The 27,037-nt window shown below is 50.5% G+C and overlaps 1 protein-coding gene across 1 annotated transcript in view; it reads left to right on the top strand.

Moving 5' to 3' along the window:
- Positions 1-27,037, top strand: part of Urb1 (URB1 ribosome biogenesis homolog) — a 55,056-nt gene that overhangs the window by 17,461 nt on the left and 10,558 nt on the right. Inside the window, exons 10-31 of the mRNA XM_051191872.1 lie at positions 413-550; positions 2,446-2,619; positions 3,363-3,492; positions 3,685-3,801; positions 4,798-4,910; positions 6,977-7,096; positions 8,199-8,315; positions 8,681-8,819; positions 9,374-9,544; positions 10,410-10,603; positions 11,995-12,213; positions 12,397-12,576; positions 13,025-13,874; positions 14,419-14,602; positions 15,526-15,712; positions 17,396-17,454; positions 20,124-20,317; positions 21,235-21,345; positions 21,451-21,514; positions 22,389-22,560; positions 22,820-22,928; positions 26,680-26,840. Coding sequence (XP_051047829.1) covers positions 413-550; positions 2,446-2,619; positions 3,363-3,492; positions 3,685-3,801; positions 4,798-4,910; positions 6,977-7,096; positions 8,199-8,315; positions 8,681-8,819; positions 9,374-9,544; positions 10,410-10,603; positions 11,995-12,213; positions 12,397-12,576; positions 13,025-13,874; positions 14,419-14,602; positions 15,526-15,712; positions 17,396-17,454; positions 20,124-20,317; positions 21,235-21,345; positions 21,451-21,514; positions 22,389-22,560; positions 22,820-22,928; positions 26,680-26,840 — 3,903 coding nt within the window. The remainder of the gene's footprint in view (positions 1-412; positions 551-2,445; positions 2,620-3,362; positions 3,493-3,684; positions 3,802-4,797; positions 4,911-6,976; positions 7,097-8,198; positions 8,316-8,680; positions 8,820-9,373; positions 9,545-10,409; positions 10,604-11,994; positions 12,214-12,396; positions 12,577-13,024; positions 13,875-14,418; positions 14,603-15,525; positions 15,713-17,395; positions 17,455-20,123; positions 20,318-21,234; positions 21,346-21,450; positions 21,515-22,388; positions 22,561-22,819; positions 22,929-26,679; positions 26,841-27,037) is intronic.

Here is a 27,037-nt window from a genome sequence, read left to right as displayed (position 1 = left end):
TGGGCGCTAATCCCCCTGAGGTCCAGCTTTGACACCAGGAACACATTTATATGTTAAGTATCTCTGTCTGAAGAATTTTCATGGAGCTTTAAAAGGACAGTGTGGTTAAGTGGACAGTGGTGGTGGACACCTTTAATTCCAGCTCTTGTGGCCAGAAGCAGTTAGAGCTCTGTGAGTTCAAAGCCAGCCTGGTCTACAGAGCAAGTTCCAGGACAGCCAGGACTACACACAGAGAAACCCTGGCCCTAAAAGAATGGTGTGGTTTGTCAGGCACCGTCAAGTGCATCAGGGACTGTCATGGAAGCCTTGTTAGTTCTAGTGGTTTGTGTAGTGATAAATGAGTGGGTTTGGGGGTACTTACAGTTAGTACTTTCTTCCATCCATGTCCCAGTCTTTTTCTCCCCTTTCTTAGATCTACGAGGCCCAGCCAGAGATCTCCCGGGCCTTTTGGACCAGAGAGTTTATCCCCTTGCCAAGACTCCTGGCGATGGTGATGGTGACCACGGTGCCTCTGGTGTGCAACAAGATCATGTTCACTCAGGCGTTAAATGTAAGTCACAGGGTAAGAGAGATGGGTCAGTGGCTCAGAGCAGAGGACCCAAGTTTGGTTCCAGCACCCACAAGTCAGCTCACAACCATCTGTGACTCCAGTTTCAGGGCATCTGATGCCTTCTGGCCTCTGCTGGCACTACATACATGTAGTACACAGACAGACATATATGCAGGCAAAACACCCACACATCAAAGAATAAAAGAAATTTAAAATGTAAAAACAAAGGTAAGTCTCTCTCTCTCTCTCTCTCTCTCTCTCTCTCTCTCTCTCTCTCTCACACACACACACACACACACACACACACACACACTAGCTTTCTCTGGTAGAGTCCTCTGCTATATGTGATTCCTGAGAATAGTTGCTGAATGCATCTGACTGTCAGACAGGGTTTTGGTCTGAAGTCACCTGTGAAGGACAAATCTATTCACCTGGGGTTAGCATTCTTGCGGAGGTGACTGGCACAGTGTCCTCATCTCTGCTTCAGCATACCTGGGGACCCCATCCCTCCACACTCCATAGTCCTGTGTGGGTGGGGGAAAATGTTAGCGGAAGGGAACTTAACTGTTTCACGGTGTCTGGGGCCAGGACTTCCCGCCAATCTCTTATTTCTTTCAAGGGCTTTTTGGAACAGGTGTTAAGATTTATGGGGAACAAGTGATGCTTAAATTTCATGTCATTACTTAGTGGCTAAGAGCACTTGCTTTTCTTGCAGAAGTTTGGTTGCCAGCACCCATGTTGGGCAGCTTACATCTGCCTGTGACTCTGGCCCCAGGGCATCTGACTCCTCCTGGCCTCTGCAAGCAGCTGCATTTGTGTTACCATACTCACATACAGACACACATGCACATAAGTAAAAATAAACCAAAAATATTCACATCTTATTTCTGGTAGAAGTCCCCCATTTCCCATCAGAAGCAGCATTCTGAAGGTTCCTGTGTTCTATTGTAAATCTACTATTCCAGACACAGCCCACACACACTAACATGGATGGGACCAGCTGAGGTCCTGTGGGAAGGTGCACACTCTGCTAGAGTTGGTGGAGAGCCAGGGACTCTACTCCTGTGCCAGGAGGCCAGCAGGCTGGTGGCTTACGAGTGCACTGCCCTGGTTAGGGCCTGGGCCCTCCTCTTTTTTGATGATGGGATTATGGGTCCTTGAGCATCGCTTAGTCTCTGAGGTCATTGAGAACCTTGACACCCTCTTGGTTGTCCTCTGACTGCAAGAGAATGCTGGCTGTCTGAAGTCTGTGTGGGTTGGTTGCTTTTTGTGTTGCTCCATCTTTGATCACCATCACAACACCTGAAATTGTGTACTGTGCACAACTTTAGAGGCTGAAAGTGAAGATTGAGTGACCTCATGTGATTAGGCTTTAGTGAGGTCCCACTTACTGTGTCACAAGCAGCAGAGCAGATGAACAGAAGAAATGAGGAGGGGACACAGGGTGGGAAATGGGAAAGGGAGCCAGAGACCAGGGATGGGGCCGGCTTAGTTTTCTTTGTTTTTGTGATGGTCACGTTGACCTCAGCTCATGGTGGCTCTCCTGCCTCAGTCTCCTGGGTGCTAAAATTATAGGCATGCACCATTAGCCTACCTCCTAAAGGTTCTGTTACCTCTCATTACCACCATATTGGAACGAGGCTTCTAGCATGTGACCCTCCGGGGGATAGATGTTATCCAGGCCATCACAGATGCTTAGTTACGTGACGGTGGGCTCCATGGTGAGGGTCTGACATGTTCTCTTTCTATCTCTCTCTGTGAAAGTGCTGCTTGTGGGTGCCAAGTGGCCGCTGGGGAGGTCAGCTCTTTCCGTGTAGAGTCAGCCGGCTCCTATGCTTCGCCAAGCCCAGGGTCCGCCTCGAGACATTTATGACTCTCATTCTTTTTCTTCCCAGTTGGACAGCCTACCTGTGAAACACTCAGCATTATCCCTTATTTCCGTCATTTTGAAGAGAGCGTTGAAGACAGTTGACCATTGTCTGGATAAAGAGGCTTGGCAAGATTCAGGCGTGTACACAGTTGATATGATGGAAGAATTTGTTCAGCTCTTCAGAGAAGCCTTGAGTAAGGTGTGTGAGCATCTCGGTTTGGGTTTTCACTGCAAACCCCTTCAGCACACACAGAAAGAGAAAGGGCTATCCTGGGAACTTGGGGTGGGAGCCAAGGGATGTGTCCTCTTAGCTGCTGGATAGTAGCAGCCAGTGGGCAGGAGCCGCTGGTAAATGTTTGCTTATATATCTCACTTAGAGCAGGTCCTTGAGTGAGCTAAGAGTCAGACCATGCACTTTTGCATAGCAACAGTGGCTCTGGTTGTGGTTGCGGCTCATGGGTGGCTGTACCATGCCTCTTCCCTCTGCCTGTAAGTGTACTCAAACTGGTGGTACTATGGCTAAGTAAAGAGCGAGTGAAGGGGGTGGCTAGAGGGACCCTGCTTTCTCCCATGGCTAATTCTGCTAGTAAGCTATGACTTGTACACACTGGCCAGCACTGCACAGCACCCCGGTGACCGCAGCGTGGCCAGTTACTGGAGCTGTTCCCAAGAAGAGTCCTCTCACTTCCGGTCTGGGGGGGAGCCAGTGCAGTTCTAGGATGTGCTGCAGAAGCAGCTTACAGGCCTGGGCCTGCTGGCCCCACCTCGTGCTGGTGTACGCTTGCGTTCACACGTGCTGGCCCTACCTGGTGCTCGTGTTCACACGTGCCCGCTCCCCCTCGCTCCCTGGCTTTGTTTTTGCTGTTTGGTGCCTTGAGTTCGTGATTTCTTTTCGTGTTTCCGGTGACTGATTCCTGTTATTCTCTTCTCTTTCTCACTCAGATTTTGCCAGATCTGAACACAGTTATTTGGGTGTGGCAGGCATTTACCAAGCAAGAGATGAAGCAGGGTCAGGAGAGAGGGAAGAAGGGCACTAGCAACGCTCCTGCCTCCTCCGAGGCCGGCCAGCCAGGTGAGAGCCTCAGCTGCGTCTGTTGTTGGCCGGGACAGAGAGGACCCGCAAGTAGCTCTGTGTCCAGTGCCCCCGGCTGTGAAGAGATCTGGTACCCTTTTTCTTTAGGGAGAGGCAGGTAGCCTGAATGCTCACCTGCTCAGGGACACGGGGAGTTTTTGTCCTGATGTAAGCTGTCTCCCTTTGATGCAGATGATGCAGAAACCATTCTTCTGAAAGCTGTTCTGCTCCAGGTCATATGCCTGTACCAACAGGTTGTTCCCCACATGGTCATGCAGCACAACTTTGACTTCAGCAAGCTGCTAAAAGGTGGGTCCTGAGGGACGGCAGGCAAGCTGCCTCCGTGTGTGCCAGTGGAGAAGAGGGCACTCCGTCAACCGCAGCAGAGTCCAGGAGCTGGGGGGTCGGGAAGGGCCGGTGGGCAGTTCCACAAGTACTTACTTGTACACTGTGTCTGTCGATGCTGGGCCCCCATAAGTACGCGTTGTGTGAGCCTTTGGGATAGCTGTGAGTGTAGAGAAGGGAAAGCCAACGCCTAGGCAGGGTGCATGGGCAACAGAAGGGAGAGCCCTGTAGAGGGACATGCCACCTTGCCTGTGCAGGGGCACATTGGGTGTAGTTACTTAATGATTTACCTTATCAAGGTTCAAACCACCTTGTGTAAGAGTATCATCATGCTTGTCTGAACATAGTCTAGTTTGCCTAATAAAATTGACTTTATAATTGGGCATACAGAGGATGACTTGTAAAAATGCCATTCTTGGATTTTATATAAGTTATTGAAATACTATTTTCCAGACTTGTAATTAGCATTTTGATCATCAAGAATGAAAAATTGTCTTTTCCATGAAAATATGAAACTTACAGAAATGTGGCCACATTGACTTAGCAGCTACATCCTTCCCAAGCAAGGGAGAAATCAAGAGACCAGGGTCCGGGCTCAGGCTCTGTGGTCATAGTCTCTCCACAAAGTAGTTCTGGCCTGGATAATGGGGCCCGTGCCCTGCATGGAACCATGGGTGCTGTGACGTTACTGAGTTAGTAACCACACTTGCAGGCGGTGATGTGTTGTAGTGTGGTGACTGCAGCTATAGGGCCAGGTAGGCACTGGTGAGGGACAGACGGGATGCTTTGGGCATGTAGAATGTGGACTTTTCTTGGAAGAATTTGACCAGACGTTGGTGGGATGTTTCTCACAGCCTGGGCGAGGGAGCATGGAACAGATAGCAGACTGTATCCTTCCTTTCCTTCTCTGGGCCAGAGTGTCAGCTCTGGGTAACCTGTCTTCCTGACGTCTGTCTGCAGGCATCATCTCTGAACAGGGCCCTCCAGAGGAGGTCCCTCCCATCTTGCAACACCACATGCTGAAGGTGGCCCTGGAATTGCCTGCTAGCAAGTTTATGTGGCTAAAGGCACAGGTAGGAACTGGGACTTCCAGTCTTCTGCTGCCAGTTTGCTGGGCTGGCTTTTCTCTCCATCCTGTCACAGTTCTTGTCAGTTATTTGAAAATAAAGCTCACCACTTCCCCTTTGTTCTCACCCTGAAAGAACTCGGTGGTCAAGATGGGAATACTGTCATGCCGACAGAGAGCCGAGGCTGGCAGGCGTGCAGCAGAGACTAGGCACTGGGTTTGCGTCTTCAGTAGCATCTTCTGGGACCAGATTATTAACTCTTGGAGGGAAAGCACTGAATGCTCACCTGTGCCCTTGAACCCCCGATCTGTTCCTGCTCTGTACTGAGAGCATGAGCAACGAGATTAAGTGTGTTTCTGAGTAGCTCAGATCATATCTCAGTTCCTACAGACAGTTTTTATATGGAACAAGTAGCTTGGAAATGCATGTTGGCATTTATACACACAGCATTTCCAGAAAGGTTTGAGGATGTCTGTGTATATTTGCATGATGCTCTTTCTGAGTCAAAGATAACTCAACTGCATAAGGACTCACCACATGGCAGGATGATGCATAAGGGTGCTTTGCCCCCTCTCCCCCCATCACATCAGACAACAGACAAGCTGGACTCACAGCGCTCAGGGCACTTTGCAAGGTGTCAGCTCTATGTAGTGGGCCCGGGCAGTGCTGTCCAGAGCCTTCCTCTCAGCCTTCAGCATCTCCATCCTGAAGTGACATGGTAGGTGGTACTAGAGATCCATACCAGCTGAGCTAGACAAGTAGATCTTGATAATATACTTAGAAAGTTAGAAAAATTGTCTGTTTCACCCTGGTGCTAGGTATAGAACCCAAAGCCTTGTGCATGCTGGGTAAGCAGCTGAGACACCTCTCCTTCAAAACTTTTTTTTTCTAATACAAGAAACCGGGGCCTCCCCTTAAAAACAAAATCATAATATGGTGTGGAGTAGCAGTGTGTGAGTCAATGCAGATAAGTCATTAAGACAAGAAAAGGAAAATATAATTCATTGTTTTTAAAAAAAGGGAATACACACATGAACATGTGCACATGTGTTTGCATACTCACACAAAAACCATTCCTATATGTATGTGCACAAATCATTACCAGAAAGATATGGCAGAAACCAGGACACCTGTTATCTCTAGAAGACATAAAGGATGGAAAAAGAGGAGCTTGATTCTATACTCTTTGGTTTCCTGGGGAAAAAGAAAACTTTACAAAGTTCTCAAGACACCAAAGGATAACCGTACTGTCTTTATTTGCGTATCAGGAAGCCAACATTTTGAATCGGAATCCACTGTGAACTACTGTTGGTGAATCACTTGTGCACGTATGTTCAGGAGAGTCTGAGTCATGACCACAGTGGAGACAAAGCAGTTAGCAGGCAGAAGGGCGGCAACCCACAGTGCCTGTAGCTCTTCCTTTGGTGGCCTCTTAATGCGTACTGGGCCAGGTTACCTCCAGCGCTTTGTCACCAAGGGCTGTGACACATTTATTACAGAGAGGCTGGGACTCTGAGGCCAAGGCTCTGGCCCCCTAAGGCATGTGTTCAATGTCTGGAAGCCTTTTTAGAAGACTTTGTTATGCGTCCACAGAATGGTTGGTTGTGTTTACAGTGTCCTGGTGGATGAAACACAACCCACTCAGCCTTGGCTGAGCTGGGTCGTCACTACACACCGGTGCATGGTGTCTACACCAGAGCTTGGTTTTCCGGACATATTAACTTCTGGAGCTCTGACTTCTATGTCAGAGGGTAACAGGATAGGAGCTGCGCCACTTCCTAGGTTAAAGGGATGATTAAATGAGCCATGCACATGAAGATTCTAGAGCTGCGGCCCACTGGAATGCTTATGTGTTGCTGCCGCTGTGACTTGTTACCGGGGCTGTTGGAGGTTTTGATTGAGTGACATAACCTCAGGTTTCCTATGTGTGACATTCAGTACTCTTTGCTGAATGACAGTTAAAATGAGATAATAAAGTGGAAATGTCCTGAGCATGCAATCACATGTCTGCTCAGCAGTAACGGCCCTTGTTAATGGTACACCTTAAGTCTGAGATAATGTCCTAACTCTAGGAAGGCCCTGAGGCAGAAATCATTGGAGGAGAACGCTCGGTTTTTTACCTATTGATGAAGATGTTTGTGAATAGTAGCCATGTACAACTCAAGTCATCCACTAAACGTCTGATTATAAAGGTCAGTATCTTGTAGCAGTTTCTCAGCTGACAAGTATGTACATGGCTTTCCTTATGGTAGGTGATTGAGCATGTGGTGGAGTACAGTAGATTTTTGCAGGCTCTTATTTGGAGTGTAGTACATTTTAAATTTTATGTTTTCATTTATTGTGTGAGGGTGTGTGCATGCATGCATGCAGCAGGAAGGTGAATGCAGCAGGAAGGTGAAATGTGAAGTAGTCACAGCTTGTATAGAATGGACTCTACATACTCTGTTCCCATGGAAACTGTTTCAGAGCTGTGCCAGTATGCAGGAGTGCAGTCATGGTTGTCTTCTCTTTTCTTGCATATGGCTCTTCCTGCCAGCCATCATACTACACATGTGCAGTCAGACTCATGGGTTTGAGGCAAGATCTCCACACCCCGCTCAGAAGCACTAACAGTGGCGGTCAGTGCTTTTACAGTGCCACGATGTCACTTTGCAGTTTTCCTTGAGAGCTGCTCATCTGAGGTGCTTGAAGACCACCCTGTTTGAATCCCTGTCGCTCACCATTTCCGTCTCCGCACTGCCCATCCCAGATGTCACTGCTAATAATAGCACCTGCAGGGGCGGGAGGGCGGGGTTGACAGTCACCGGGAGTTGGTGCACACCAGCGCAGGGCCCTGCGCCACAAGAGCACTTAGCCCCTGAGTCTCCCACGTCAGGCGGCCATGAGGGCTATCGTTTATTTGGTAAATTGAGATCCTGCCTCATGCCAAGCTCTGCCCCGGTAGGAATGGTATCCTCCTTGCCTGGGCTTGGAGTCTCCTCAGGCTAAGGGTTGAGTCACTGAGAGGGGTCATTACACATGCTGATCAGTTCTTTGGGAAAATCCAGATCATAAACCAGTTCCTTAAGAACTACCTGGTTCATTCTCCTTATTTCAGGGTTAGAAAAGGAAAGGGATTATACAGCAATGAGAAAGGAACCATGTTGTCCCCAACGGGGTGTGGAGTGATGTCTTTACCCGGCGTCCTCGGCAGTGGGGGCTCATGCCAGGAGAGGGGCTTGTAGCGTACTCCTGAGGCACACTGCAGTGAAAGCAGGGTTCGTTCTGACATTTGCACGGCTCTGCTGCCAACAGATTCTTCGGGACACGGGTGTGTTCGAACACACGTGGAAAGAGCTGGAGCTGTGGCTGGAGCACCTGGACTGCACTGCAGATGAGCACAAGGAAATCGTTATTCAGTTCCTGGAGCGTGTGAGTGCATAGCTCCATGTGGCGGAGTGTGCCAGAAGGCTCCTGCCCTGCTCACTCCCCGATCCTGCTGACCGCGAGAGCCTACCCAGTGCTAGCATTGGAAATGCTGATCTCATTTGGGAAGTTTGTTTCTGTATGGAGGAATAAGGTTATCCAAAAAGTCAAGTTCAGAGCAGTAGGATAGAAGAGATGCTTTTAAAATTGTAAAACAAAAAGCTTTAAAAATCTTTTCAGAAAAATCATATTATTATTATTAATAAGGGCACTTAACATCTTCTTTCCTTTCGTTTTGACCAAGGGCATTTTGGGCTTTTTTCCTCTTTACTTGTCATTTGACTGTCTTCTCCTGCCTCTTTTATGTTCAGATTTTACTGACACTGGTGGTGAGCCCCTACTCATACACGGACAAAGCTTCTGAGTTTGTTCAGGAAGCCAGCACCGTGCAGGCCACTGTGGGGAAGCAAGACACCGATGATGTCAGCATTCCCATCTCCCACATCGATGGTAGGTTCTGTGCCGAGAACTCCTGTGTGAAAGACGAGCCTCACGCTGTGCTGTGTATGGAGAACTTACCTGCTGGGCGTTTCTGCTGTGTTATCTACTGTGTACTGCCACGTTTAAGCTCTTTACAGATCTCACAGAAACCTCATAACAGCTCTGAGGTACTGCTGTCCTCCTCTAGTATGTAGTTAAAGACGTGGAGGCAGAGAGGCCGAGTCTCTTTGGCTCTCAGTTACTCCTAGCCACTTCAGGATTTGAACCTAGATGCCCAAGTGCCGGTCTGTGCTGTGGCCCTCTCTGATCTGAACGCCTGGGGTAATGATCCTGGGCTCTAGTTACTGCCTTAGCTGGGTACCTGTCTGTACTTTGCCAAATGCCATAGAAACTGCAGGCAGTGTCTTCGTCTGTCAGGCCCTAGGAAGCATTTTCCCCTGAGGAGTCTGAACTCTTGTTTTTCTCTTTTGTAAGTACTCTGTTGTCTCTTCCTGTCTTGGGCTGTTTACAGTGGGACCCTGTGGTGGCTCCTTCATCAGCTAGCCTCCTCTCTTCCATCTCAGATGTGCTGGACATGGTGGATGTCCTGGTGGAAGGCAGCGAGGGCCTAGACGAGGACATCGGGTTCGTGTTAAATGAAGACATGGTTCTGCTCACCTTCCCCTTCAGTGCTCTGGTCCCTGCAGCTCTGGAAGCCAGGAATAAGCTGCTCCTCGGGACAGAAAGTAAAGCAGGTACCTGTGCATGTGTCAGGGTGTCTATGGAGGTTGGGGTCGGGATACCAGGGCCTAAAAGTATAAAGGGCCAACAGTCAGATTCCCCAGAGTGATGGACCCTCAGCCTGGGCTCAGAGCCCAGGCATGGGTGTGCAGGTGGCATGGCTGCCAGCAGAGCAGTCCTCGAAGGGTGACTCTGGAAGACTGTGTTTACACGGCTCCACGGGGCCCGCCACTGCCCTGAGGTTTTTCTCGGGGCTACTCAGTCCTGCTTTCGGGATAGGGATGAACCTTGGCTGTTTGTTGGGATTCTCAAGTATCTTAGACCTGAGAGCATGCACAGACTATAGGAGTCTGGAGTACCCAGACTTTACCATAACACATGAGCCCCCAGGGCAGTGGTTTGAGAGTAAACGTCTGTCTCCAGACCTTGTCATACACTAGCACGGGCCAGGTGGCTCTTCTGGTGGCTGTCTTCCAGGAAGTGACCCATGGACGTAGGCTGTTCTCATAGCCGTGGTCACTGGGGAAGGCGACCCGATAAAGTGGGGAGCGCTGCGCCTGGAGAGGGACTGGTGGCGTGTATTCCCACCTTACCTATTGGAAAGACCTGTGTGCCAAGGCAGAGGACGGCACAGGAGAGCCACCGGCAAGTCCTGGCCCGGGTAGCTTTGGTCCAGCTTGCCGGCCTGAGGATGTCAGACCATGTGCTCTCTCTATATAGAACTAGAGCCAGGGACAGTGCAGGAGCCTGTACCTTGCCATGACCCTTCGTGGAGCTGGCATTCGCTTTCCTGAGTCGGATGTGTATGTGGAAGGGGGTTATGTCAGTGTGTCATAGAAGCAGTCTACTCCCTGACCCTGCCCGCCAATTCCTTTGCAGGGGAAAGCATCCTGGCATATCTGATTGCGGTGCTGACTGACCTCCTCCATACCCAGAGGGACCCCCTAGCTCTGTGTCTTCTGCTCCAGTCTTATGACAAGTTTGAGCCTGCCAGCTTGCTCTGCCGTCAGCAGCTTGCCCGGTTTCACAGATACTACAGCCTGTGGATCCCCGAGCAGGCCCAGGAGGTCTTGGTGAGCTGTACTTACTGCTCCTCCCAGAGTTCCTTCCTGGCGCTATAGCTGGATGTGCAGCGGTGTGGTCCAGATGCTGCAGAGTGAGAGCGTAGCCTACCCATCACCTCTGCTTAAGAGGTGTGCCAGCCATCCTGCTCTGCTGACCTGAGTGGGTGGCTCCCTAAGGATGCTAACTGGCTCATCACTGTTCAGCTTAGGACAAGAAGTGGCCTCTTCCCCTTTCCCTTACCAAGTGAGGTGGAGTGCCTGTCTTCACTGTCTTCTACAGACCGTAGTGTGCTAGTCTAGCAGACCTGCCCCTCAGTAACCCCATGAGCTCCACACTAAAACTGGAGAGTAACTGGGGTGATGGGGAGGATTCTTGCTGTGATGCTCTGTTCTAAACTGTCTGGGGCACAAAGTGGGTTTGTGTGGATTCTCTCCATTTCAGCTGTGCTTAAGAGCACAGCTCACCCAGGGCCTTGGTCTTGTGACAGTAGCCATGTTGATGGTGTGCCGTGCGTATTTTAAGCCACGTGATCCCCTACCTCTGAGAGGTGCTCTGGGCTCTGATGGTCCTTTGTATACTCATTTGGACCCTGCGGTGCGGGAGCTCCCACCAGCAGTTAGAGGTGGGGCAGGATTCGATCAGTCTGGTTCCACACTGCACTGCCGCTGTCCTCTGCAGACGTATGGTCCCCGCAGGCAGCAGGCAGTTGAGGTCAGTGCTGCTCCTCCTGTGGGCTGTGTTGGTGACCACACTCTGTTGAGTGGATCACAGCTGGATTCACACTTCGTGGTGCATATTGAAACCTGGTCGCCAGGCCCTGACCGTAATGTGACCCAGCTAGCAGGTATGGGCTGGGATCTTGAGAGTCAGCCTTTGTCACAGTCCCAAGGATGCCGCTGCTGTGCTGGTCCTCAGACCATGCTTTGAGAACCACTGAGCTTCTGTACACAGCGGCTTTTAGCTGAGGGAAGGCAAGTGTTTTAAGTCCTGTGCGTGGATTGAGATTACAGCTCGGTGGTTGTACGTGAATAATTCCTGTTTAGACCAGGACTGCTCTGGATCCTTCTTTTCCTTCTACCCATTTTCCAGTCCTTTTGACAAGATACTCGGGGTAGGCAGGTAGCTTGAAACCAGACTTCGCCCTGGGTGGTTCTTTCCTGGCCGGCTCCTCTAAAGGTCTGTCATTCTGCATGCTAGGTGCTGGGCACTCTGTTGGCAGGCGCGCTAGGCTGACATCAGGCTGTTAGTGTTGGGGTGGGGTTTCCTTGAAGGTGGCACCATGCTGTACCAAATGTTTAGTGAAGTGCCCTTCATTACACTTTACCCAGCTGTCACCGGTGTGTGCAGCCTTTGCTTCTGAGGTGATTTCTTTCCCATTCTGTGCCTTTTGATCCCTCAGCCACTGCAGGTGCCCAGCAGCTCCGTACCCCATGATTCTCCGTCATCATCTCGCTTCCCCACCTTGCTGCAAACATCGTATGAGAGCTGCACACTTGGGGACAGGAGCATTCAGACACAGCTGCTAGCTGCTGTCCCGCGTCTAACTCTGCAGCAGGTGCTGCGCTCAGCCACACAGGTGCTGCTGTACCTCAAGAGCACTGTGGAGAACTTCAGCCAGGTCAGTACCTCTCCCCTCCCTCCTCCTCTTCCCCACCTCCCCCTCCTCCCTCTCCCCTCCCTGCATGAGTCTTGCCTTGTTGGCCTGCTCCTCCAGTCTCCTGCTGATTCCATTGGGCCGGGCAGTCAGGACTCTGCTGGCTTGTCAGCCCTTCTTTGTCTGAGCATCATGTGTCTCTTACAGCTGGGCAAAAGTGCGGGCCCAACCCTCCTGCAGCTCCTCCTGGATCTTCTTAAGCACCTGGTTGTCCACGCGGAACAGCTGGATGCCCAGAACCAGCAGAAAGCGGAGGCCGCCCGCGCTGAGTCTGATCTGTTTTTGGACATGGAGTCTGTTGCTTCACTCGAGTTGGCCGCTGACAAGGTACCGTCGCCACAGCCTCTTGTCCTTTTCCCCACTGGTTGCGACACTGGCCGTCCGTTTCTGAGTTTAAAAGTGTGTTCACTATAGGAGGCTAGAGAAATGTAGAAACCTGGCTGAGACGATGTGACCCCTGCCCAGCAGTGACCGCTTAGTGTGGGCTCTGTCTTCCCAGTGACCCTTTGCCCTCTTGTCAGTCCGCAGCTCTTATTTGGACCCTGAGACCTTGTGGGGGAGGGGCAAGTAGCTGTGTTCTGTGCTGCCTGGGGCTTCTGGAGCCCATGCATGAGGCAGGGTGCTGCCAGCTTGCCTGAGAGGCATCAGCCCTTGGGGCTGAGATAGAGCGGATTCGCAGGGCGCTCCCTCCCTGAGAACACAGGACGCTTGCAGGGAGCTGTGGCCTCCGCACCCTGTGTTACACATAAAGTATGCCCCTGCCCTTGTTTTTCAGACAGTAGAGGAGTTGCTGGTGGCCATCCTTAAACATCCCACACTGGAGAGTTGGTTTCTAGCCCTGGAACGGAAAGCCTTGCCTCCACACACGCTCAGCCCCACCCTTGTGAAGCTCCTAGCAGCCCGCTTGAGTACAGGCGTCCTTCAGCTGCTGGTGACATGCTCCCCAGTTCTCCATAAACTGGGTCAGTTGGGCCTCCTGGCAAAGTACTCAGAAGCCGTCACCCAGAGTGTGTTGGGAGAGCTGCGCACCAGGATTGTGAGTTCTTCGACAGCACCCAAGACCCTGCCTCAGCTGGAGGCCCTGCGGGAGCTGCATCCCTACATGGAAAGTGTCCAGATCCGAGAGGTCACCCTGGCCCTGCTGGGCCTGCCAGAGGCCCAGCTGCTGACCCAGCAAGCCTCACAGTCCCCAGGGAAGGAGAGACAACTGAGCAGTCTGGGGAAGACCCTGGTAGAGCTGTTGGCAAGCAGCCCCCAGGATAGGCCGCAGAGCAGTGAGCTCCTCTGGTGGGCTGAGTATGTCCGAGGCCTGGGGGCTCTGCTCCCCTCTCTGGCCGAGCATGAGCTGGACACTGTGTTTCTTCAGACTCTGCAGAGAGACCCTGTGCTGGCCACCGTGGTCCCAACTGATGTCCTTGAGTACTGCCTGGTCCGACGGACAAAGGCATCCCTGGGTATTGCCAGCCTGCTTCTGCAACACAGCAGCACCCACCTACTGAAGTTTGAGCTGTGGTGTGGGCAGCCTGGTGTGGGGCTCTTGCAGGAGCACCTGGATGACTTCCTCCCGCTTATCCATGTGTATCTCCAGCACAGGACTCAAGGAGGCTTCACGAGGCCAGCAGGAGGTACGGAAAGAACCGGCTTTGGACAGCCTGGAGTTTCTGCCGGGAAGACAGAATGGCTTGTTATCCTAAACCCTGTCAGTTCTGGGGCGCGGCACAGTTCTGCTCCTCCTTATTGTGATCTCTTTAGGTGGAACATCTCAATATCCTGTCTTAAGTTGTAGCTCCAGGTGCCTATCCATTCCTAGTTACAAAAGCAGGATAGGGTGGGCAGTAGTTGGGGCTGGTCTGGCTGTTTGCGACTGAGCAGAAGTAACTGAGGGCTAAGCCATCCTGTGTCCCATTACCCTGTCCTTTTCCTCTGGGAAATGCTTAGTGAGTTCATACTGAGTCTCAGCAGTGTGAGTCCAGTTCTCCTCATGCCAAGCCTCAAGCCAATCCCCAATCACCTCCAACTTAACCATTTATAGTAAGCATAAAAGTGATTCTGTTATTGCTGTGTATTGTGAGTGACAGATGCTTCCTCAAGGGAGATTTCCCACAGGCAGCCGCTTCTCCATAGGTGCCCTGCGCTGTGCACAGTAACCTCTGCTTTGTGTCTGTCTAGTGCGCTCTGCTGTCACTCCTGTCCTGAAGGCGCTGTGGAGGCAAGTGCGACACAGGCTTGTTCATGTTGATGAGCCACATCTGGAGGCGATGGCCCAGCTCATTCCATTTGCAAGAACCAAAGACCTGCACACTGTCATGGACCATTTGCCCAGCTTGCTTCCGACGCTGCGTAGTCACAAGAGGTATGCAAGCCAAGGCCATTGGGTGGCTTTCCCGTGTTAGTGTCGCTCCGCTCTTTGGTATGCATCAAGAATGGAGAGTGCCTGTGTCCCTGCTGTGCTAGTAGATGCCACCGCAGTCCTGACTAGAGCAGCCTTACGGCTGGAGAAACGCATCTCTGCATGTGGGTGGCTGGGGCTGATGCCCTGAGAGCGGTATTCTACCAGGGTGACTTCCCTCACAAGTTGTTTTGCAGTGTCTAACTTGGGTGAGGTGGTCAGGTTTCTGGTCTCCAGAGGGTAGAGAAGACAGTGCCACTACATGCTGTCATAGAACAGTCTCCCAGAGAAATCACCAGGCCCTGTGTGTCACTAGTACAGAGGTCGGGAGAGACCCTAGTTAAGAATGAATCTGGAGAAGACCAGGGACTCGTTGCAACGAACTTTTGCTAGTAAAGCTGATTAGACACAAGGGTGTGTGTGACACACTGCTCCCGCTGCCACCAGGACGAGGGAGGAGGTAATTGAGGCAGGAGAGGGGAAGCAAAGGGGTCGTTTTTGTGTGTTTGGGTTGTTTTCTTCTTGTTTTTGTTTGTTTAGTTTTCATTTTTTAAAAAATTTTCTTTTAGCGGCACTGAGGGGGTCGGTAAGAAAAGGATATGGGGGGCTGGGAAATGAGTGGCATTAGGGTGCATGGCGTCAGATTCCCAAAGAATCAATAGAGAAACTATGTCTTAAAAAAAAGATAGTAACTTCCAACCCAGTAAAAACCCTATACCTAGAGGAACTATGTCTCAGGCACGCACGTGCAGAATTAGTGTGGAGAGACTGACTGCTCTTTCTCTGTGAGCTGGTGTGCTGACCCCACTGACAGTGGGTAGTGTGGGCTCCGTGCCGTGCAGGCAGCCCTTCGCAGTGTAACGCCGCCACCCGGTCTCCTGCTGCAGTTGGATCGTGGCAGACTCTATCTCAGCAGCCTTGGCGGAGTCCGCAGAAGAGCTGAGTGCCTGGAGGAAGACCCTCCTGGGGTCCTGTGTGCAGTGGCTGGTTCTGTCCTTCAGTGCCAGGGAGCCAGGGGATGAAAGCACTCAGGAGCAAGAGAAGCCAATGCTGCTCCGCGTAAGCGAGTTGTTGGTAAGTGTCCCTCCTAGAGGTAGACCCTGGTTATGTGCTGAGGGGACACGGAGCCAGACGAGCCAGGTTCAAAGTTCCGCTTCTAGCTGTATGCTTAGAAATGAAGGGAGCCATGTCTAGGGGCAGAGTGGGTGGAAAGGCACTGAGTTTGTCAGCCATCTTTTACCAGGAGTGGATGTTGGATTTTATCAGATTTGGTATGTGTATATATATATCACATATAAAGAAACTTTACAAGCTGTATTTTCTGACTTCATCTGTTGTGTCATAGATTGGTGAATGTAAAGTAACAGGAACCCAAACAAGGCATGACTTGAGCATGTACCCTTGAGTGTCTCTGCTCTCGGTTAAAGGATTCTTTACAGGTAGGGCAGTGAGTAGTGAGGTTTGGACTGCTCAGTAGTAACCCATGTATGGTGTCTATCACTCTTTCCACCAATCCCATGGAAATTTAGATCTACTGGTTTGTGATCATAAATCTTCAGCAGTGCGGAGCTGGGGTGTAGCTGAGTGGTAGAGTGCTGGCTGAGCACCTGTAGATCCCCACATTCCATCCACAGAACCCTGCCACCAGCACCAGAAACCCTGTTCCGCCATGTTAGGTGAATGAATATCCTAGAGACGTTTATCTCTGCATTCATGCAATTGAGATAAAACTGAATTTTCAGTGTTAGAAACTCCCCCACAGAAATGCCCAGAGGCTTTTGTCTTCCAGATCATTCTAGATCCTGTCAAGCTCAGCCCTGACCACCATAGTCCCTTGTACATTTGCTCAGTTATACCCAGGTGGATTACTGAAAGAGCGGTTGCTGGGGCAAAGAGACAGGATTTAAGCATGTGATGAGTCAGAGAAGTCCTCAGTGCAGGGCCCAGTGCCCTGGGAGTTTGCTCACAGTCTTCGGCCCTGAGGGCCCCACACATGGCTGGCCTTGGTGGAGGCTGTGACTTGAGTGAACTAAGGCCTCAGGGCCAGCACTGAGCCTCATGCCCCACAGACCTCTTCCCTTTGCACACTGTTCCTGGGTTGGGTGAGAGTATTTCCCACTAGTTCCTCAATAAAAGGCTAATTGCAAATCTACCAGGGCTGTCTAAAAAGGTAGGGAAGGAAACATAACAGGGTCACTTGGGAAATGTCCCTTTGCATGTTTGGTGTTCATGGGTATGCTAATAAAATGTCAGTACTACTTTTTTAAAAACACAGGGTTGTAGCTCAGTGGCCTGAGCCCTTGCTCAGCATGCACAAAATCCTGGGTTCCATCACCAGCACTGAATAAAACCGTGCTAACTCATACCTGTAATCCTAGCACTCAGGAAGTAGAGGCAGGAAGGTTAGAAGTTCAAAGTTAGTTCAAGGCTGGCTGCATGAGACCCTGTCTTAGACAAAGCCCTGTGTGGTTTGGGGGCTTTGATTATATTTGCTGTAAATCCAAAATCTGCATGTTGGCCTTTGTTGAAAGATCATTGTCCTGTCTCTGCCCACTGGTGTGGGCAGGAATGGCAATAGGTGGCTGGAGTAGCTGCGGGCTAGACTGATGGACTCAGTAGGCTGTTTCGCAGGGCTTTCCCTGATTCTGATTCAGGGAGTTAGAACTGGAGCTGGGTCACCTGTTCCCTGAAGACTGCACGCTGGTGTGCTCTGCTCACTGGCAGGTTTCATGTGCGTTTTGCTTGCTTTTTTTCCAGCATGCACTTAAAGACGTTGACCCTGATGACTGGCAGCAGTTTGTGAAGACGGGACTCAAGTAAGTTGATTTGATCTTCTAGGTGCTACTTAGAAAGGTGTGGAGTGTTCCAGCCACGCACGTCTTGTCTGTCAGCTTGTCATTAGAGGACCAGTCACAGCACAGCTGTCAGTCAGCCTTGTTTGTAGAGGAGAAAAACATTCCAGAACACAAAAGTGGAAAAGACCCGAGATTGCATGTCTGTAATGCAGCACTTGGGAGGAGTTTTGCAGTCATCCTGAGCTACACAGCGGGTTCAAGACCAGCCTGGGCTGCATGAGACTTTATCTCAAAAGAAACCAGGCTGTTGAGATGGGTCAGTGGATAAAGGTGCTTGCTGCCAAGCCAGACAATCTGAGTTTGATATTGGCCCAGGACCCACTTGTCTGACCTCCAAATGCATGCTGTGACATGTGCACACTCACACTCAGTGCGTGTCGGTTTTCTCTATTACTCCTGATCACTCCCCGTCTTTCCCATCCGCCCCACCTCACGGTTATCTTCCAAGCCTCTGCTCAGCGTGTGGGTTTTCGTTTTATACCACTGAGCTGTAGCCATCAGCTCCTTTATGTGGCAAAGTATGTTCCAAGTTCAGAGTGTTATTGCATGTGTTTGATATTTTGAACTTTCATATCGTCCTTTGATTTTTTCTTTTACTCGCGCTTCTAATTTAAAACATAAAGATGTACAATCCCATCTCTGTATTGTATAGTGGGACCCTGCCTGGTGGACTCTACCTATTCTCTGCGCCCTCCCCACCTTTGTGGCCCCTGCGGTGACTCCCACATCAGTGGGTGCATATTGATACCCATTTTACTAGAGAGCTGGTGGGGGGCCTGCGGACTGTTACATCCTAGTGACTTTGAATGTCCCTAGGTGAGCAAAGTTGAGAGACTTTTCCTAGCGGGGAATGCGGGAGAGTTAATGTGACCTCCCTCACATTTGCTCTAGTCAGAGAATCATGAAATGATCTTTGGTACCTATAATCTTCATTTCCTGATCATTTGTGATGTAATGCCAGAGGAAATGTCATGCAGAAGAAAGACATAAAGGACGGTTCCAGGTTAAATACTGCCATCAATCAGTATTTCTTATTCCTTCTTTGTATGTATGAATATATGTACGTATGTATGTGTGTGTGAATGTATGTGTGTAGGTATGAATGTATGTGTGAATATACGTATGAATGTGTGTATGAGTGTACGTATGTATGTAATGAGTGCTCTGTTTGCCAGAGGAGGGCATTAGATTCCATTATATGTGGTTGTGAGCCACCATGTCGGTGCTGGGAATTAAACCCAGGTCCTCCGGAAGAGCAGCCAGTGCTCTTAACCACTGAGCCATCTCTCCACTCTGCGGCCAGCCCCCTCATTGTCATTATGTTTGTCTCCTCCTCCCTCTCTCTTCCTCCCTCCCTCTCTCTTCCTCCCTCCCTCTTTTGAGACTGAGTCTCTATATAGCCAAGCTCTCTACAACCCTGAAGCCTATTCGAAAGTGCTAGGATTACAGGTGCATACCTGTAACCACACCTCTGTGTCAAAGCTTTCCCTCAGTGTGTCCAGGGTAACCGGTGCAGCATGGACCTTCCTGTTCCCTTCCTGACAAGTACAGGGACCCTAATTTTCACATAGAGAGGGCTACAAGAGCCCTTCATAGATCTTTCCCGTTAGTGGGGTTTGAAGGGATTTTACATACAGCTTGGTGTAGTTCAAATGGCGAAAGGAACAAGGGAGGCTGACCTAGTAGAGTCCACTGCATAGTGCTCAGTTCTGCCTGCTGACTTGACTAAACAGAAAGTTCTTTGTGATGTCTGTGCCACAGAGAAAATTGAGCCACATGCCACATACGATGTCTTGGTCAAAGATCGCCCTATATGTGATGGTGATCCCACATGTGGATATGTAGCTGTCTTAGTCTGTGTCTGGCCATTCTGTGATGTCTGTGTCATGACAGAATCTCCTCATGATGTAGGTTAGTAATCCCTGTTGTTGTGTGATGTTTTACTCTTTTAGCTCTTTTTGGGGCCCACCAGCTCCCAGATAAATCCTACATGGGGTCATATTCTTACTTAGGAATGCCCGGCCTTATCTTGGCTTGCTTCTTGTCAGCTTTTTTATGTTTAAATTATTCTGTTTACCTTTCCCCTCTAGGCTTTTATCTTTTTTTGCTTTTGTATATCTTACTTTTTTTCCTTACTCCGTGTCTGGCTGCGTGGCTGGGTGGCTGCGTGGCTGCGTGGCTGGGTGGCTGGCCCCAGACATCCTTCTCCCCTTGTTCACTGTTCGCTCGTTCATTGCTTCTCATCTTCCTTGGTTCTTCTTGTATCTGTCCTCTCTGCCTGCCAGCCCCGCCTACCCTTGCTCCTGTCTCGCTATTGGCTGTTCAGCTTCTTATTAGACCATCAGGGTTTTAGACAAACAAAGAATCTCAGTTTCACAGAGTTAAACAAATGCAGCATAATCAAAAGTCACACGCCTTAAAATACTATTCTACCACACCTGTCACGGTAGGCAGACAGGCCTGTGATTAAACAAATCTGAAGTTATGTCACTGGACGAACCAGGTGATGAATGGATACACAGTCACTGTAAAATTCTGTCTTCGTACTTCTGACATTCTAAGAACAAATGTTGTTTCTTAAAAAATAAACTTCCCTTCATGGCACTTTTTCCCTTTGCTTGCCCCTCCAGATTTCGGTACCAGGACCTCACCTTTTTGAAGACTCTGCTTGATGCCATGGAGCTCCTGTATAGTCCAGAAAGCTCCGTACACACGAAACTTGTCCAGCTCCCAGTGCTGCACATGATGCTCACACAGCACTCTCTGTTTCTGCCAACCATGCTGACTTCTGAAGAAGTGGGCAATGTGGACAGCCACGGAAAAGGTGACCCACACTGCCCTCCCAGCTCGTGGCAGCTGTTGTCTCGGTTTCTTCCTGCTGGCCACGCACTGCCTGTTTTCAGAGTCGGTATCAGATCCAGGGTCCAGACATGCTCCTCGGTCTTCTCGGTCTTAAGTGACACAGAAGTTGCCACTTGCTTTGAGTCTTTGTCTGGTTTAGAGTGGTTCTGTGGAGGCCCATGTGGGCCTGTCATGAGCTGGCATTGAAGTGTGGGAATCAGGAGAGGTTGGGAGGATGGGAAATCGAGTGTGGACATTTGCCCTGAGAGGATGGGTTGACCTCGTGAATCTCGTAGGGAGGATTGATTGACAGCGGGAAGGGCTAGAACTTCCTTGGGGTAGTCCACTGTTCTTTTCCACTCTGTCTCCAACTTAGTCAGCTTGGACTTCATGCTCGCAAGTCCTCAGAGCAGTGTAGCCTGCAGTGTCAGAGCTGTCTGAATGTCCCTGTCCACTCAAAGCAACACTGCACACGGCAGAGGCAAAGCCATCACCCCCGGACCATCAGGCATCAGCACAGGGCGTGTCTATCTACACAGCTAGCTCAAAGACAGAAAACTGTTAGATGCAATTGGTTCAGGGGGGTAAAAGGGAGTGTAAATGCTGGCGAGTGTGGTGGTCTACCTGGGGTGGTATGCTTAGGGTTTAAAGTCCTAGGCTTGGAAAGGGGTGTGTGGATCCTGAGTCCAAGTCCTGTGAGCGGTGGAGATGGTGATTCTGGAGGTGTCATTACAGGAATGCAAAAGTGGGGCCCTGGGGAAGAGGCTGGGGGCCCACAGGGCCCCCTCACTCAGAAAGGACAGGGCCAGCGTCCAGGGCCAGCGTCCAGGGCCCGCTGTAGTGCCGCTCCTTCCTGTCCTGAGAGAGTCCCCTGGTGCTCATGCCCCTTGTTTGTTGCAGAAGCCCTGGTGGACTTGATGTCCTCAGTGGTGAAGATGTGCCCTTCCGTCTGTGAGAGCAGCCACTTTGCTGTGCTCCTCGGGACCTACAGTGCCACCCTCAGTGTCTTGGGTGAGGAGGACCTGATGGCCAGGCTGTCGGCCGGGCTGGTGGGGTGGACCCTCTTGTGCATTTGAAGGGCCCGGTGTCCTAAAAGTGGCTTTGTTTGCCTTCTAGACCAGAAGATTTTACTTCTCCTTCGGGCATATGAACAGAGCCGCCTCAGTCTCATCAGCTTCAGGTGATTGCTAGCTTGCCAGGCAGTCATGAACGAAGGACAGTGAGACATTAGGCCCAGGGGTGAAGCCCCTTCTCCAGGAGCTCTAGATTCCAGACTTCTCATTCCTTGTCGTTATTGTTTTAAACTATTATTAATGTTTTTATTCCTTATTTTGTATAAATGTAGGCATATGTGTAGCATGTTCTTGCCACAGTGCACACTTTTGGGAGGTCAAGTACAAAGCCTCCATGTAAAATGTTGGCAGGAACCAACCAGACCCACCCATAGTACGTGCCATGATGCTGGGCCTCTGTGGGCAGCTGCAGGAGATTACTGGGCTGCACAGGGTGGGTTCTCCTGACAGGGCTGACTAAAGACTTAAACAGCAGTCCTGATGAGTTGGTCCTTCCTGTGGGCAGCCAGAGGTCAGGGTCCTATCGCTGCTGCTACAGCTTGGCTTGGAGCCAGACCCCGCCACATAGGACCCCTGCTCTGCTACTCACCAGCCGGCAAGTGAGTGGCCACACAACTTCCCCAGCCCTTTCAGTACCTCTCCCCCATTGCACAGGAAATGCCATGTAGGCTGTGGGATCCTTGCACAGATTAAGTGAAATAATGCATGCAGAAGGCTCAGGGTCTGGCCAGATACTCCAGGAGTAGAGCAGTGTGGTAGTGTGTGGGTGGGGACTTCTGCTGCCGTCACCTGCTGTCCTGCACCCTCAGCAACCCCATCACCATGCCAATTTCAGAAGCTGTCGTGAGGAGTACTAAGTGGTAGAGCATGTGTAATTACCCAGAGTGGCACTTGGCATGAGCTAGGGTCTGGATGTTGGGGTTGCTGTCATCCTGTTCCTGGTGGGTCCTGTGACCAGTCTGTATTTCTCTCTGGCTCTAGGGTTCTGCTGTGGGGCCCAGCAGCTGTGGAACATCACAAGACATGCCGAAGCCTAGGAAAGTCACTGTGGCAGCAGCCAAGCGTTGGGGACATCCTCCGCCTGCTGGACCCTGACCGTATGATGCGAACCATCCTGCACTTCCCACAGCACCGAAGGCTGCTGCCCACTGAGGTGTGCTGTTGCCCTTCTGCCCCCCCCCCGTCACTCCCCCTTTGTTCAGGGGTACAGACTGGACCCCCAGTGTCCATACTGAGGCTGGGTCACACTGTTTTATTTATTACACCCCACAAGCTTCTCTTGAAGCAAGTGTCAAGGATCATATTATCATGTGAAAACTGCTTTTTTATTGAACTGCTTATGTGCTCGGACAGTGGGGTCACCATTCAGATGATCACATCCATGAGCATGTTGTTGGCTTGTGCTATTTCAGGACTCAGGGGAGCCACTGGTGTTTAAGGATACTACTGTGAGAGTGGACCTCGACAGTCTCTATGATCCCTGCTTTCTCCTCCATCTCTTTGGGGAATTGACCAGGCCAGGTGAGTGCCAGCCTTCTGCAGTCACATTGCTATCAATTGTTGTTATGGCTCCCCAGGTTAGTTTCAGTCAAAAAAAAACCATTTTTTTAGGGTTTTGTTTGTTTTGATTATGTGGTTGGGTTCTTCAGCACCAAATCTGGGCCCCTGGGGCACAGTCTGCCTTGTCATTCCTTGGGTCTAGAGCCCTGCGTGGCTCTTTTTCTCCTTTTTAGTCATGATAGGCTTTGGTTTGTTGATTAGTCCTTATTATCACGCATAGGATGTTTAGCACACCTGGAGGTCAGAGGACAGCGCTGCTAAGGATGAGTCCCAGTCATACAACTCTGGTTGCCAGGCTTCGCTTCAGTCATCTTGCCTGCTCATGGGTTTATTTAATGTTATGTTCAATGTCCTTAGCTATACTTAATTAAAAGAACAAGGGATAGTTAGTATTGTTCCTTTTTCCCAGAATTGAGAATTTAGTTATTTTTAGTGTTGGATAATGCATTCAATTTTTAAAGTTTAGATGATAGAAAATTAAAACTTTAAGGCACACAGTAAATAATTTCTGCATCTGACTTATAGGCATGGCTTCCTTTTTATTTAAAAAGTTTTATGGTTTGTTTTCATGCACGTGCATGTATATGTGTATGTGTGTGCACGCGCGCTCGCATGTATTGTGTGCGTGCATGCCGGAAGGGGCCCGGGCAGTCTGCTTCCACCACAGTCATGTGTCGCTGGCCTTGCCCTAAGTCAGGCCTGGGATTCTTCTGTCTTATGGCTTCACTTTCAGCCCTTTGTAGAGCGGAAACCTGTTTCTGACCTTACAACCTCTCCTCTTTGAGTGCTTGGCCAAGAAGCGGTCCGCCAAGGCTGTTAGCAGTGGCAGTGACATGCCTGTTCCACAGCAGCTCCTGTACTAGCAGGATGCAGCTGCAGGCTGCCAAGGCAGCAGTGCCCAGCACAGCAGCCCTGTGCACTCTGCTCTCTGATGACAGTTCACGGCTGAGGATGTCACATACAGAGACTGGGCGCACTTCCTGGTGCTCCTGGAGCAGAACCACAGTCCATTAACGCCGGCTACGCTCGGGGGCTTTGGTGTTAGTCGTGGGCATGTCCTGATGTTACAGGTAGTTTTAGAAGGCCAAATTGCTGTTGAGAGGGTTCCTAAAACAGAACAGCATTTGTAGCCGCTTTTAAATAGTCTGTTGTATTTTCGCACCCAAGGGCAGTCCTTTTCCACAAGTACAGAGCCAAGACCGTAGAGAGCAGAGAAAGTCACAACAGGAAATTGGTCTTCCTCATGTTCACATGGGAGACTCGTTTGTCTGAGAGCATCGGTAGTCACTAAAATAATACCAGCCGTCAGATTCAAGCTTCTCTCATTGAGTGAAAATTAAATGTTTAGACTGTTCTCTCTCAAACATAATCTATTCATGAATATTTGTTATGTAGCTGTCTCTTAAATACATTTGTTGTCCAAAGTTAATTTTATCTACAGTTTGATGCTTTTATAAAGCTTTTTAGTTCTCTTTCCACATCAGAGCTCACCAGTTGTTAAAAACTGTAAAATTGAGTCTGTAAGCCACTGAACAGTCATCTGACCGTTCTTTCCCAGCCTGTGCTTTGACTCGTTCGTGGGTTCTCAGGGCAGCGTGTCCTTAACAGCATGAGAGCCGACTTTAATCTCATTGCCTGTCTCTCTTAGTTGCAGTGTGTTCACCATGCATACCTCATGAAATCGCAGCTCTTAGTCAGCTCTACCTTTGCTAAGGGTGGGGCTCATGACGTACCCTTGATGACAGCCAGATGACTTTGCTTCCTGCGTTGTATAAGAAGCTAACCTCAGTGTACTAACCGTAGTGCAGGCCACTTCTCCTTTGTTAGTGGCTTAGCTGGAGTTCTATTGCTGCAGTGAATCGCTGACTGGAGAGCAAGTTGGGGAGGAGAGGGTTCATCTGGCTACACTTGCAGATCAGAGTCCATCACTGCAGGCGGCCAGGGCAGGGGCTGACGCAGAGGCCTCGGAGGGTGCTGCTCAATGGCTGTTTCTTTAGCCTCCTTTCTTATAGAACCCAGGGCCCCCAACCCAGGAATGGCCCCACCCACCATGGGCTGGGCCTCCCCTGTCAATCACTAATTAAGAAACCGCCTACAGGGTTGCCCACAGCCCAGTCTTAGTTGAGGCTCCCTCCTCTTAGGTGACTTTAGTTTGTGTCAGGTTGATAAAGCTAGCCTATGCACTTTTTGGTTTTACTTCAGTTTTTGTGGTTTTCTCCTTGCTCACCGGCCTCCCCTCCGCAAGCTGCCCTGCCCCTCCCTGCTGTGCTGCGGCCTTCACATCTCGTTCTCCTCTGTGTTTAGGTTCTCTCTGTATTGGGGTTCGGTTCTCTCTATATTGGATTAGTTTCTCCTCCAGTCTTCTAAGTCACTGTCCTATTCTGATCTTGGTGGAGATTTTAGTCGGGATCACTGGTCGGCTCTGTCCTGCCAGCCACTCCCAAGTAGCCACACAGAGACTTATTAATTATAAATGCTCAGCCGATGGCTTAGACTTGTCTTTGATTGGCTCACGGCTCGTTACCTCATTTTGTACATGTTCTGCTTCCTGTGCGTCTGGCTGGGGACTCGTCCCCACCCTTCCTCCCAGGTCTGCTGTTGGCCCGTCAGCTCTTTATTAAACAGATGAGAGGAATACACGTTCACAGTGCACAGAGAGCTGTTCCACAGCAGCGTTCACCTCAGCATCCCAGCAGCCACCTCCAGGGGCTGTGCCGTCCTCATTCTCTCCATTTTGTCTTCGTGCGCCATCTTTGTTTCAGTTTTAAGTGGATCGCATTGATAGTTACCCAAGAATGTTCTCAGAAGACACTCGTCTTGGGTTGCTCCTGTTAGGTCCTGACTGGGTCACTGGCCACTCAGTCTAAAAAGTATCTCTGTGGGCAATTATCACAGGTTACATTTCTCAGCAAGGGAAATAGCTCTCCTTGAGGTCCCTGGACAGAGTTCTTCCTGGGAGAAAGGCCCGGGTTCCCATTGAAGTGGAGCTGACAAGATAGAGGTCAGGGATTGGTCCCCCAGTGTATGTGGCCCACCTGTCTTGCACCGTTGTTGGGGGTGCCTTGAGGCCTCACATAGAGCAGATGGCTGTCAGCCAGCAGGCCCTCCCTGGCCCCATCAATGCTGGGAATCACCCCATGGCCTTGTGTGGTAGACGGGTACTCTGTCACTGAGCCCCCAGCCCCAGCAGACGTTTTTGACTGTTGCTTTTGTTTAAGCCTGGCGAAGCACTCTACAGAGTGTTTTGTTGTGTGTTTAAGGGATAAAGGAAGAGGGTTGCCAGAGTGGAGGGAGGGAAACCCTTTGCATACAGAATGGGTCTGGACCCCACTGGTTGGCTCTGGATGAGCTTACATGGGACCGGGGCACCGGGTGAACAGGGCGGACCCGGGAGCCAGGCCCCCGCGCCCTCCATGCTGTGCTCCACTCACTCTGTTGATGTGCTGAGGCTCCACCGTGGGTCTCCGTGTTGCCCTCACGAGCCCTCAGTGCTGACCTTGGCTTTGGGGCCTCTGTGGTTGGAACTGACCAGTGTCTTAGAAGCAGGAAGGAAGATACTCTTGTCTAGTCTCAGCGGCCAGTGACACGTGTTTTCTGTGTCCAGCCTGTACAGCTGGCATTGGTATGATGTAAAAGAAAGTGAATCCTGTAGGCTGCATAAGAATCCTGAAATTTGGATCTTATGTTTAATGCTATAATTTACTTTCTGTAGAGTTTGTGGTGGATTGTCGAAAATTTTTGGATTCAAACGCTCTGGGTCTAACTGTCGCCGCCCTCAGCAGCTATGATCCCCAGATGCGAGCAGCAGCCTACTATGTCCTAGCAGCCTACTACTCACACCTGGAGGGAGCTCGCTTCCGGGAGCAGTCCCAGGTGAGCAGGAATTGGATGTACTGTGGAGGTGCAGGCGAGACTTTGGAGAGCTAGCTGTCACCGGGGCAGGAGGAGGGGTGTGGACGGGGTGAGTGACAAGATGCTCAGGTACAGCTCAGCCTCGGGAGGCTGCCTTCTACCCAGGGCCCACTGGGAAGGGTGCCCTGCACACTGTTCTCTTGGGCCTAGATAGGATG

This window comes from Phodopus roborovskii, unplaced genomic scaffold (assembly GCF_943737965.1).
Source record: "Phodopus roborovskii unplaced genomic scaffold, PHOROB, whole genome shotgun sequence".
Taxonomy (NCBI): domain Eukaryota; kingdom Metazoa; phylum Chordata; class Mammalia; order Rodentia; family Cricetidae; genus Phodopus; species Phodopus roborovskii.
Note: the sequence above shows the minus strand (reverse complement) of the source record. Positions and strands in the feature narration are given on the sequence as shown.